The sequence below is a fragment of the Tauraco erythrolophus genome, chromosome 8 (genome assembly GCF_009769465.1).
Source record: "Tauraco erythrolophus isolate bTauEry1 chromosome 8, bTauEry1.pri, whole genome shotgun sequence".
NCBI classification, from domain to species: Eukaryota; Metazoa; Chordata; class Aves; order Musophagiformes; family Musophagidae; genus Tauraco; species Tauraco erythrolophus.
Window position 1 is genome coordinate 26,238,779 of NC_141472.1, and position 12,401 is coordinate 26,251,179.

The following is a 12,401-nucleotide window of genomic DNA, read 5'->3' on the forward strand; positions in this document are numbered from 1 at the left end:
TAAGAAGCTATTCCGTGGCACGCGATCTAATTGTCATTTATGTTAGTGCTAAATTGGACCTACAAAACCAAGCCAAACAGTTTGTTCAAAGCAAAGAGAACTTCTGCATGCAGCTACTCTAAAATGAAGGACAATGCTGCTGCTTTGCTCTGCCCAAGAAATATAAAGTTACATGTCGGGCATTACATTAGCCTATTTAAACATGTATATTGCATGCAGTGTTATATCTTTTCTCTCTGTTGCTGAAACACAGGGCAGGGAAAGACAAAAGAGAGAGAAGGCTGGGAACACCTGGGTAGGGTAACCAAGAGAGCTGAAAGACCAGGTCAGAGGGAATTGAGATTAATGGCTAGGCACCTGAGAAAAAGAGTGGTAGTATGAGAAACATAGCAAATACGACAAAACCACCACCAACACTGAATTTGTCTTCACGAGATAGAGGCTATCCCATTACCCACTTGCTTTTACTATTCACCATCTCCAGAGCGAGTGATAAGGTCATCTCCATCCAGTGAAGATAATCTCAGCAGCCTCAGCATATTCCCATGGATATATGTAACTCAATGCAACAGGAGATGGCTGGGGATTTTTTTTTTCGCTTTGTTGCAGGTCTTTTCTTTCCTTTTCTTTAAGCAGTCGGTCTTTCAGGCTGCTTCTCAGAGTCTCAGCCACTCAATCTGGCTGAAGCTATTTGTGAAGAATCAGCAAGATATATTTTGCAACAAAAATTTTCATATACAAATTCTGTTCATTGTTTCCTTTTTCCATGAATGAACTCTGGATTTATTAAAATCCTCATTGAATTTTTGGGAAGATTTTCAGAGACTTCTAAAGGAATTGATTTAGACTCTGTGTTTTTAAATATATCTGTCATTCCACCATTAGATAAAGTAAATAATTTTCCAATAAATTGCATTAGTACAATTAGCATCAAAGTAAATAATTCCTGAGACGAGTAATAACGTCCAAGAGAGATCTGTAGAGACACCTGAATAGTTTTTTAATACATTATTCCATAGACTTTCAACAAAGGGAAACTTACTGTAGGTGCCCCAGCTTGATCTCTCTCAAGTCAATTTCAGATATTGTTCATCTGATAGGCATTCCTTTGGCTGGTATTTAGTGTGAGCTTAGTTCAAGATATTTATTTTCAAAAATGAATGTTATGTGTGAGTAACCCCATGCCTTTGATAGATCTACATGAATAATGTTGCCTGGGGTTCTGTCTGATATCTAACAAGCAGGGAGAGAAAAGAGACAAGAGAGAGCTTATCCACAATACCTTTATTCAGGTGGGTTTTTTTTTGTTTTGTTTTGGTTGAGTCGTTGGGTTTTTTTTTATGACAATACCTATGGTATTTCTGAGAACTACTGTATCCATAGCACAAGACCTTTTGTTTAGCTTCTTTTTAAAATGCAGATGCATATGTACTGGCTTTTATATTGTTCCTTTGTGGCAGACAGAGATTGATGAGCTGCTGAATTATTTTCCACAGGAGCTGTGTAGAATGTCACTTGGCTTCCGATGACAAGCCACCAGGAGAATGCAGTGAAAAATGTAAATTGGTTGATGCAACTGTCAGCACTGTAGAGGGTTTGTACACTCAATCTTCCATTTCTATGTGTGTGTGATTAGTGACAGTTTCCATTTTCAGTAATTTTATAGTTGCAAGTAGCCTTGTTTTTCTGCCGTGGAATTATATTAGGGATCGTAAGGCTATTGCTGTCTGTCTACGATTCTTATGCAGTAAGTAGGAAATGCAGATCAGCACTGGTATTACACCTCCAGGTTAATTAACTCATTGGATCATGCCTACTTGCTAAGCAGTTTATGTAAGAAAAGGCAAAATTTAATAAATACCAGTCCCTGCAAATCAGCGGCTGATGAAAGCCCCTGAGGTGAAGTCACACCTGCACCATGAGTTCCAGCGTGGCTTCTTTTACCAATACAACTGCAAAATCTGACTCCAGTCCTTATGCAGACTCTTGATTACAGTCGGCAGCTAGACACAGCCCTCTATCCTGTGACAAAGACGTTCTGCTTCTTGTCAGATTTTATTGAGGCATTCCTAGTATCCTAAAGGCTAAGTTCATCTTTCAGTTGCTCATTGTGATTCAAAATTGCCCTCTGTCAATGGGAAGTTCTGGAATAGGAATTAACCTTGAATAAAATAGTACTCTCAGAAAATAAAACAGAACTTTAGATAAAATGCACCAAAGTCTTTTTCTTTCCTGTAGAGGAAGATGCTTGCCTGTACAGTAGGCAGTATTTATTTATTCTTATGGCAACTCTAGACCCAATTCTGTGGCAAAATGCAATTGTTAGATGAGGCAGGACATTAGGTGCATTATATCCTCACCACAGATGTAAACATAAGCATTAAATCAGATAAATGTAAAAGTTAGGATGACAATGCAGAATGCTGTATGCACATTGAAGTATAGGGCCTGCAAACTGTTGGAAGCCCATCCAGAGCTGCATGCATGCATAAATTTCACTGACACACGTCTTTCCAACAAAGCTACACCTTTTGTTTTGATGACATTACTCCATAATATAGAGCTCAAAAGTTGCAAATATTGCCCCTGTAAGGAAACTAATTCTAATTGTGTATTTTTATTAGCTTTTGCTAATTATGCTTTGCCTTTCTAGACATCAGTATTTGTTTATGAATATAAAAATGTCTTTATAAGCTTCAAAAACATATGAGTGCTTTTATTGTGTCTCTGCAGTTAGTAAAGTTTTCAGGTTGCTATTGCCAGATGGCAGATATTTGTAGCTAGGAATATATAACACATTTGACTTTCAAATATAATGAATACTAATCAAGAGCAGGAACGGTCACTTATATGGCTCTGCTCCCACACACAGAGGTCACAGGAATATGAGCATGACAACACCACCTCCTGTTCCTGCTTATTTCCTTTTTTTCATGTCTTGTGCTTCCCTGACTGGGACTGTCAGCTAATTCTTTAGATTTAATATTGAATTGCAGCAGTTACAGCAACTGCTGTAGTAAAGGCTGGATAACTGTTCCCATCCTAAACCCTCAAAAAAAAAAAAAAAAGGAAAAAAGAAGCTGCTGCAAACTATGTTTCATCTTAAATGATTGTGTAATAGCTCGGAGGATTTGTTTTTGCATGGAGGTAGCCTCCTTAAGAAGTCCTGAAGGGAAAAAGTAATCTTGAAAATAATACTAAAAAATATCCTAAAATAAAAACTAAACCTAAACACAAAATAATGTTAAGTGGTATAACTAGACCAGCACATAAGACAGATTATTGAGCAATGTCATGTGATAGCATGCTGCTTATTTCTGATTTATAATTCAGTTTCTTTAATGATTCAAGGCTTTTTCAAATCTAGAAATAGTCCTCAGTTACAATACTGGCATATAAAGATTTACTTTCTCTTTTGCACGTGTGCGTTGCAACACAATGACTGGAAGTGTGGAGCAATAAAAAAAGCAGAGGCTTTACATTTTCCTGTTTCCTGGTAATGCCTTTTTCAGCCTCTGAGCCATTCCTTTTGCCTCCTCTGCTTTGGTTCTGTGGGTGCCGGGGGTTTCTCCTCTTGCTCCCCTGCAGCAGGGTCACCGGGGCAGCTGCGGTGCGGGCAGCCTCTCTGCCAGGACATCCAGCTGGGCATGGACTGGCACAGCAGCTCTGGAGGTGCTGATGACTTCACATTCTCTGGGCTTATCTCCACGGCAGGCATTGCTTTTGAGTATTTATTTTCATCCATTTTTAATATTTGAATATCAAATTGAGCTAATCCCCCCTTTTTCAGATGGGTGTAAGGGGAGCCTTGCTGCTCTACTTGCTGCCCAGGAAGAACTGCAATTCCTAAAAAGCAGCTCCTGCCACGATGCTGGCCACAGGGCACCAGGCTGCTCCTGCCACAAGCCCAACAGCAACAGTTACACTTTCCTTAGAGAAACGGAGTTTTTCCTACCCCGTAGTGTTGACACTTCACAAGTTCCTAGCGCAGCAGCAAAGTGGATGCTGGAGCCTGAAGGAACTTCTATATCAGCGCTGCTCTGTTGTTCTGACTCAAAGTGAGATGAAAATGTTGAAAGAAAGGATTTCGTTTAGAAAAAGACAAATGAGAAAGGGCATAACGACATTTAAATTTACAATCAATTTTTTTGTTGACTCTTTTTTATAAGTGTAATACTTGAATCTGTTAGGAAAGAGTCTTGCTTCGAGGCTTCAGCTTGCCACTGTTACTCAGTTTTTCTGCCAGTGTGACTTCAGTGATTTCAAATACCGTTGAAATTAATGGAATTAGGCTGCAGGCAAAGTGGGAAAAGTATGATGATTCACTGCAGAACGCAAAAAATTACACAGGTGTAAGTTACAGAAGTTTACCTGCCTAGGCAAATTGTTGTGCTGATGAACTGAAAATAATCTGTGCGATAGTCTCTCTCAGTGATCCCTCATCCTAAAAATAACATCAGAGAAACAAAAATACTAAACATAAGCTGGGTTGTGAGTATCTTAAATTGGCATCTTTGCTTTCATTTCTACCTCCTTGCACATAATCAGATTTCTGCTCCCCTTAGTCTCAAATTATGACATTAAATTAAAAATTACAATTTAAAAATAACTAATGTGTTTGCAGTTACTGCCTTCTGGATAATATTTGGAATATGCCTGCAAGTTTTCCTCTGCCTTCAGGGTAGCTAACAACTACCCTTTTCCTTCTTTTTTTTTTTCCTTTAGAAAGAAAAAAAAGCAAGTTAATATTCTTTGGATCTTCTTGCTTAAAAGAGTTGGGAAATAACAAATATTGCAAAACTTGTGACAGTGTTACTGGAATTGTGACCTGGCAATGAGTGCCATTAATTCAGTACACTCAGTCTGCAGTTTGTGGCCCTTCTAAAAAAACCAAATCTTGTTAAATCAGCAAGTCTTGTCTGCCTGTCACCTTGATAGATAACACATTGCTCTCCCACCATGGACAGGCAACAGGTTAAATACAAGATTATCACAAATCAAGAGCATGTTTCCATTAGAATAATTAGATTTATGATTAGATAGATTTATCATGATTAGAATCACCTGATGTGATTCTCTTTTTATAACAAGCAGAGAAAATGACTGTAGGGTAGACAACTATTTGTGTTTTCATATTTTCTATGGTGTTTAATAGTGTTTTCCGTAAGACCAAACCTTATGATAATAAGGAATATGAAAAAAAGAAAAAAAAGGGGAAAAAAAGTGAGCACTTATTTCTTTAGGAAAAATGAGCACTTACTTCTTTATGTACCATAGATTACTTTAACATCTGTATTCCTGTCTGATTCTTACTTTATATTTCATTACTCTTCATATTAAAGTTTGAGGACTTAAGATATTTAGCATAGTTGCTTATGAAATTTCAGTACGAGTTTCAAATGAGTAAGAAATAATGGAGAGTGACAATTATTTTAAAATAAATATTTAAGAAGTTTACTGATTTTTCTTACCTCTAAAAATAAAATCTATGAAGTTTTTCTAAAAATTCATTGAAAAGCATATTTAGATCTCCAATGCTATTCAAATCATGGGCTATATGGAAACATAATAAGCGTCCAGCCCCAAAGGTACTATTGCACACAGTTATAAGATCAGATATTTTTGCTCAGTAAAAATCTTATATAATACTTATGCTCTAGAGTATGGCATTCCTGGCTGTGGACTTGAGGTCTCAATTTTCGATCGTCTTATTTGCTTTATCTCGTCCCTCACGGCCAGCTTCCTCCTGTCTCCCTGTTCCCTTTGAATGAACTTTTCTCAGCAGAAAAAGTTTCCCAGTTAGGAATCTGGGGAAAAAAAAGAAAAAAAAAAAAAGGATTAAGTTTTTGTGCAGATCTGCATTAAATGGAGGGACAAATAAATGAGGGCAAACTGTCAAACCGTCATCTCAGGTCACTTTTTATCTGCTTCCCCTGGAATCACATTACAAAGATCCCAGAATCACGGTTTTCTGTTATTAAGCTATATTTGTTGTTGTGACAGTACTGGACACACTGATCTTGGAGAGGGCTATTGTGGAAGAAATGGCAACCCTTATAACAGTATCCTTTGCTGTTTGGTGTAGGTATATCTACTTCTGAAACATAATCTAGACATGGTAGGAGTAGCTATAAACCAAAGAGAATATACAGTTTACTTGTCCTATAATTGGGGACTATTACATTTCCTAGACAGCTGGTGGTTAAGCATCTTGAAAGCACTTCCAATTCACTGAAATTCCCAGTACAGTACACTAGATTAATAAGGTGCACTAGATGGTCAGCACAGAGTGACAACACCTGGATCAGTTCTTCAGACATGTGAGTAAAAAATCGGAAACAAAACAAAGCTTGGGTTGGAAGAAAAGTTGTTAAATTTGGTAGAAATTCTGAGGATATTTCTGCTTTCATCTTTCACTCTTTCTTATCCACAGATGAGGCTGTGACAAACATGACACCAGCAGTCTCTCTTGTTATTACATGTTAAATTTCATTTGAACTGATGAATGGCTTCTTCCCCTTCTCTTTGCAGATTATTCAGAGGATAAATCCATTCCCTGCTCTTTGCAGGGGGAAAATGAATGTACAACCACATTTCTACTGGCTATGGATGAACAGGGAAGGACAGTCATTCATAGCATAGAACAGAAAGGTAAGCAGTGAATATTGCTTTTTTTACGTGAAATCTGATTCAAAAACAAAGGCAAGGTGAGCTATCTAGAAGCTGGGCTCTTTTAAGCAGCACTGCACCCCTTTGTGCTTGTAGCTCCCCTCTGCCCAGCCAAGAGAGCAACTCCTCATGTACTTATTCAATGTGGTAGCAAAATAAATACTTGGCCTTTCATGAAAGATGGGCAGAATGATCCCTGGGCTGCAAAAGTAAGTTAATTTTTCTAAAGCCCTGTGCAATTCTAAGATGATGATACCAAATGCCATTTGCATTATATAAGAAAACTGTAATTCTCTCTGAAATGACGTATATTTCATAGATGAACAATATCCAAAAGACTATCTGATTAGCTATACCTAATGAAATTCTAAAATAGATTTATAATTGTGTTTAACGTTGCGGTATCATTAAGTTTTGAATATTTCGCATAACTAACAGATATTCAACAGATCTCTTTATGTCCTTTCATTTAACATTACTTCTTTATTTAATGTTGTTTCACTACTGATTTTTCGTTAAAGCTCCTGATCATGTAGGACAGGACAGAACACAGACATCACTTTTCAGCTGCCAAACAGTTTAATTTCCAGGCAACAAAAATGCCCTTTTTTTTTTTTTTGGACATACCCAGTGTCTCAGTGCTAAATGTTAGTTATGTTTTAGGGAAAACTATGCAGATTAGTAACCTCGTTTGGTTGGCACAAATGGCATGTATTGTGTTAACCCTTTGTGTAGCTTTTCTCCAGCATACATGTGAGAATAAAAGTGATTTCACTGCACAAAAAAGCAGCTTCTACCATAAGAACTGTAGTCTGGTTTTGTATAGATTACTATTACAGCAAAGATTGTTGTAACATAGATAGTACCGGAGAAACACATCCCTTTGTAAACCACACCCCTAAGACTCAAGAATCTAAGGGTAAGACCTTCCCTTTATTAAAAACATTTAATATGCATTTTAAGTAGATCTGAGGGAAAAAAAAAAAAAAGTGAAGGAAATAAGGAAGGCACAGTTCATTAAATACTCTGTAGTGGCCCTCCCACAACTTTAGAGTAACCAGTTTCTCTGTCTCATGTGCTGTTCTGCTCCTGGGCCTTGAAACTGTTGTGCTGTAGTGGCTGTGATGCATGTGAACATGAACTGAGATGAGACTTCCAGAACTGCTCTAGAAATTGACTTCACTTACGGAACCGAAGTCAAGGCAGCATCAGCAGCCAGGGTGTTAACCCACTGCTCAAACCAGACCCCTCAGAATTAGATAAATGATGATATCAAGCAAAAAAGTAATATGAAATACAATCATGTAATCCAAATAAGAATGAAATGAGTTTTTCAATGTCCTTAAACCATGGCTGAGCTGAAAATTTTGTAAAATAGTAGCGTTCACCAACTTTCATGAGCAATACATTTTAATATTAAAATAATCAAACGTCTTTGTGTTTTGCTGAAGCAAAAACTTCAGTTTTAATTTTGACTGAAATACTGTATGATAAAATTTATTGCAGAACCTGAAATGCAAAATTCCTTCAAGTTGTTCGGTCCATTGTTTTCAGCAAGCCTAATGGATTTTTTTCCCTCATTGTTTTCATGAGTGAATGCAGTTTCCTTTATTTTCTCAGTATCATTGGTGACTTTACCCTGATATAGATCTCACTAGAATCTTTTCCTCTGCAACACACTGAAAATCAGTTAATTGAAGTAGAGCTTCAGCCGTAACACTGTAAAATTCATCATCTTGCCAACTCAGCCCTGTTTTTTATAATTCTAGTGACACAGATCTGAAAATATTTTCTAACTTCTCTTTTCAGAATCTATGTCTGTATCCAGCAGCTGCTAATCAACACGGTGAAAGAGCAGTGGAAGAAGTTAGCAATTAATTTTTTTTAACATTTTAATGCAGTGTTTTTCAGCCAGTTGCACAAACCTGTTAGCAAGCTAGCAATAGTAAAATAACATGGACTTGAAGGAAAAGGCATGCACAGCTTGCAGCAAACAAGAAGCCCAGCTTGCCTCTTGGGTGCTTTTAATTGCCTAAAATTTAGTGATTGGATATCTGCAGTCATAATTGGTTTTGTTTCCACAGATTGCCCACAGCTTCCAAATATCCCAATGATTATGGTCGGTGTCACCCTTGCTATCCTTCTCATTGGCATTGTTTTACTTTGTATATGGAAATTACTGGTGTCAGTTCAAGATCGAAAAGAGGTGGCCAAGTTTGAAGCAGAAAAATCGAAAGTTAAATGGCAAACGGTACGTTACATTCATTCATTTTATGCGAGGTTCTTTAATTTGGTTGCACGATGCACAACTGCCTTTAGAATTCTGTGTCTTGGTTTTGTTCTTTTAAATTGATAGTTTTTACTGGTAGGTTTTCACTACATTCAGTATTCTATAAAGCAAAATTATAGTTTTTTTAGGGATGAAAAATAGCTGAAGTTCAATCTCCTGGTTGAATTTCTTCCACATATAAAAGCACATAGATAATATTTTTATTAGTTGTTTTTTAATTAGTACCTCACCTTTCTTTGATTAATATGAGCAAAGTTGTTCACTGCCTATGTAATTACCAGAGGTGTAGCCCTCTTCCCAGAAACAGATCTGATTTTAGGAAAGAGAGGTTATCAATGGCCTCTGTCATGATGAGAGCCCACTCACACAGAGGAGCAATGAATGTAAGTAATGTAGGTAAAAGGACAGAAAAATTCAGGCCCTATCCTCTATCTATAGCTTGCGGATGCCTAATGCAAGCTTATACCACATGTTCCCTTTTCTTCTTTCCTTTCTGCCCTTGAATTTTTTGCTTTTCTGCAAAAGCGTTAAGACTTCCGAGGCTCTTTGGAAAAAAAGCATGTTGAGTAAGCATTTCTAGTGGGTGTCAGGAGGACAGGGGATATGCTGCTGTTCATCCGGCTCCATTCGCAGACAAAGCCCTGTGATTGCAACATCTCTGCAAGAATGGACACTGCTGGCCTTTCAGCTTTTGAGATGGGAAAAATCAGTTACTTACAGGCAAGGCCACTCAAGAATGTTTTCTTAATCCTTCAGGAGAGCTACACGTGGTAAGAGGGAAGAATACACTTGACAGAAGCATTTTAGTTTTCTGTTGCAAGAGGAAATAATAGGAAGAGAATGATGAGAGGCCAGGATTAAAAACCTGGGTGGGATTTGCCCTTCTCCCAGTGCATGGTAGTCTGTATGGCTCAAGCAAGAGGACCATGACAAGTCACACCTCACTGCTGAGACACTATCTGTGCTTTTAGAATGCACCAATCACAACATTTGATACACAAATTATATCGGATTAATTGATAAAATATTGTTTGATGATGCACATTAATCTGGGAGGATGATGCGAAGGGAAGCGTGTTCCTGACCTTAGACTGGTTTGTGCTGCCTCATATAGACCAGTCTGAATTTCAGTGGCTTGGAACGTGAGTGAGCTGCTGAAGGCTATTCTAAAATGATCAAAGGTACAAAATTACTTCTATATAAAGAATAGACCAGAAGTCCTCACTAGAGAAGAGGAAGAGCGGGAGTAGGCTTTGTTACCGGCCTGTAAAGTTATGACTGGGGAAACTGAAGATGAGATGTTTGTTCACTGACTTTTCCCATACAAGCATGGTGAGATAGCAGGCTCCAAAGAAGCCAAAAGGCATCATTAAACACCCGCATAGGGCATATGATTTATTTCCAAAGATATTCTGGATGATAAAAGTTTGCATGGATTCAAAATGGCATGTCCATAGACAAATCTATAGAAGGAGAACATCGCCTCTGATCCAGGAGGTTTGTGAAACGTGTCAGCTTTTCACTCACTGTAGGGAACACATTGCTGAGCCAGGCAGATGGCTGACCCGAGTTTCTCACAGAGTACAAATCATCTTTTTCCGCACACTGGGAAGCAGAGTGGTACTAGCTGGTGCATGTACGACCTGCATCATAACAGTGGGTCAGGAATCAGGGACCAAAATGATCTCTTTGCTGGAGAGATACACTCAAGGCAGTGGTGTGCAGCTACACCTTCTTGCAGCTGAAGCAATGGCAAGATGAGTTAAACATGGAATGACTCCCATTACTTCTGTTTTCTTTGTTTTTTTTAGGAAACAAATCCACTGTACAGAGGCTCAACAACCACTTTTAAAAATGTAACTTACAAGAACCAAGAAAAGCAGAAAGGGGCCATGGTTGCAGATTTCTATTAGCACCTCCGACACTACAAACTTAATTTTACTGGCAGCAAAATCTAAACCCACTTGTTTGTTCTCAGCTGATTATGTGATATTTGTTTGCAAGTTGCAGTGGTTTATTCATTCTGTTAGAGAAAATATATCTTGTGTTGGAAAAACTATAAATAACAAATTAGTGGTAAAGGTTAGTAGAAATACTTTTTTAAAAAAACTTTAATATTAAAGCCTCCCATCTTAAAAAAAATAGTATCACAAATATTATTAATTTTCTCATTAATACTGAGGATTAAAAATTATAATACGTAAGCCTATTTTTGTGAAATTAGGTATATACTACCTTTTTCATACACATAATCCCATATATTTGTGTTTAGGAATGTATTTGTACCAATCTGCTTAGTTGGCTGGTTTAAATTTATAAAGATAATTTTTTCATGAATGCAGCTTAATCTACTGAGGTGAGGGGTTCCTCATTTCACCAGTGTGACTGGAAAGTTTTTGATGAGTAACAAGCAGTCTGATTGACTATCTTCTGAGTATGTAAGGTATACAGAAACCTATCTTCTTTCCTTGTTGCTGTTTGATGTTCTGTAAGAACCCAGTCCCTGGGGTTATCTCAGGCAAAGCTAAATCAAGCCCTTATTCACTTGCAGAGTTGTTTTCTGTTCCAGGCATTGACTGCTTTTTCTTCCCCCCCCCCCCCCCCCCCCCCCCCTTTCCTTTAAATTCTAGTAGAGGAGATCTAGATCAAAAGAGAAATATTTGTAAATTAGAGACCTCAGTAGAGAAACTTTAAACCAGAGGATTATCAGAACTCCATTTCATCATTTACATCCTGTTTAGGCACTCAAAATAAACCTCACATGCTGGACCATTACATGAACTGTTCCAGGAGCCCTTTACATGCAGGAAAAGTTCACACACAAAGGCTTAGTATCACACAGAAAGACAGTACTCATTTTTTGATATATTCAAAATTGTGAGGTTCTTTCAATACCCAGCAGCCAAACCATTTATTCATGTGTGAAGTAATGTATTCAGCTCTTTTGGGTCAGGTTTGGGTTTTTTTTTTCCCAACTGAGCACTAAATAGATGTATGGATTCTACTTCATATTCATTTCCATGATGTTAATGAGGATTTTTAAATCTCAGTTTTAGCTAGTTACTAATGACTTGCCATAAATTCTTACATTGTAATTAATTTCCTAATGCATAGCACTAGGAAAAAAAAAGCCCCAACAAAATCAGCTAACATGCTCGCATAAAATACTACAATATTGGGCTATTTTAAGCTAACAATAATGTACTTTATTTTTTAATCTCACTTTTCTTCTGCATCTTTTAGTACTCTGGAACAGATGGTCAAAATGCACATATGAATGTACTTAAAAAAGAAGACTTGGAAATCAAAGGTACATCGTCACAATCACAGACAATTACATACATTCCCTATGGTAAATTATATATATATTTGACCTTAAAATCTCAATATTCATTTTGTAATAAATATTTACAAAGTCTGTGCAACTTCAGTCTCTATATCC

The 12,401-nt window shown here is 37.4% G+C and overlaps 1 protein-coding gene across 1 annotated transcript in view; it reads left to right on the forward strand.

Annotated features, from left to right (window-relative positions):
• Window positions 1-10,872, forward strand: part of ITGB6 (integrin subunit beta 6) — a 31,785-nt gene extending 20,913 nt beyond the window's left edge. The window contains exons 12-15 of the mRNA XM_009979642.2: window positions 1,497-1,594; window positions 6,532-6,651; window positions 8,754-8,920; window positions 10,771-10,872. Coding sequence (XP_009977944.2) covers window positions 1,497-1,594; window positions 6,532-6,651; window positions 8,754-8,920; window positions 10,771-10,872 — 487 coding nt within the window. The remainder of the gene's footprint in view (window positions 1-1,496; window positions 1,595-6,531; window positions 6,652-8,753; window positions 8,921-10,770) is intronic.
• The last annotated feature ends 1,529 nt before the right edge of the window (window positions 10,873-12,401 follow it).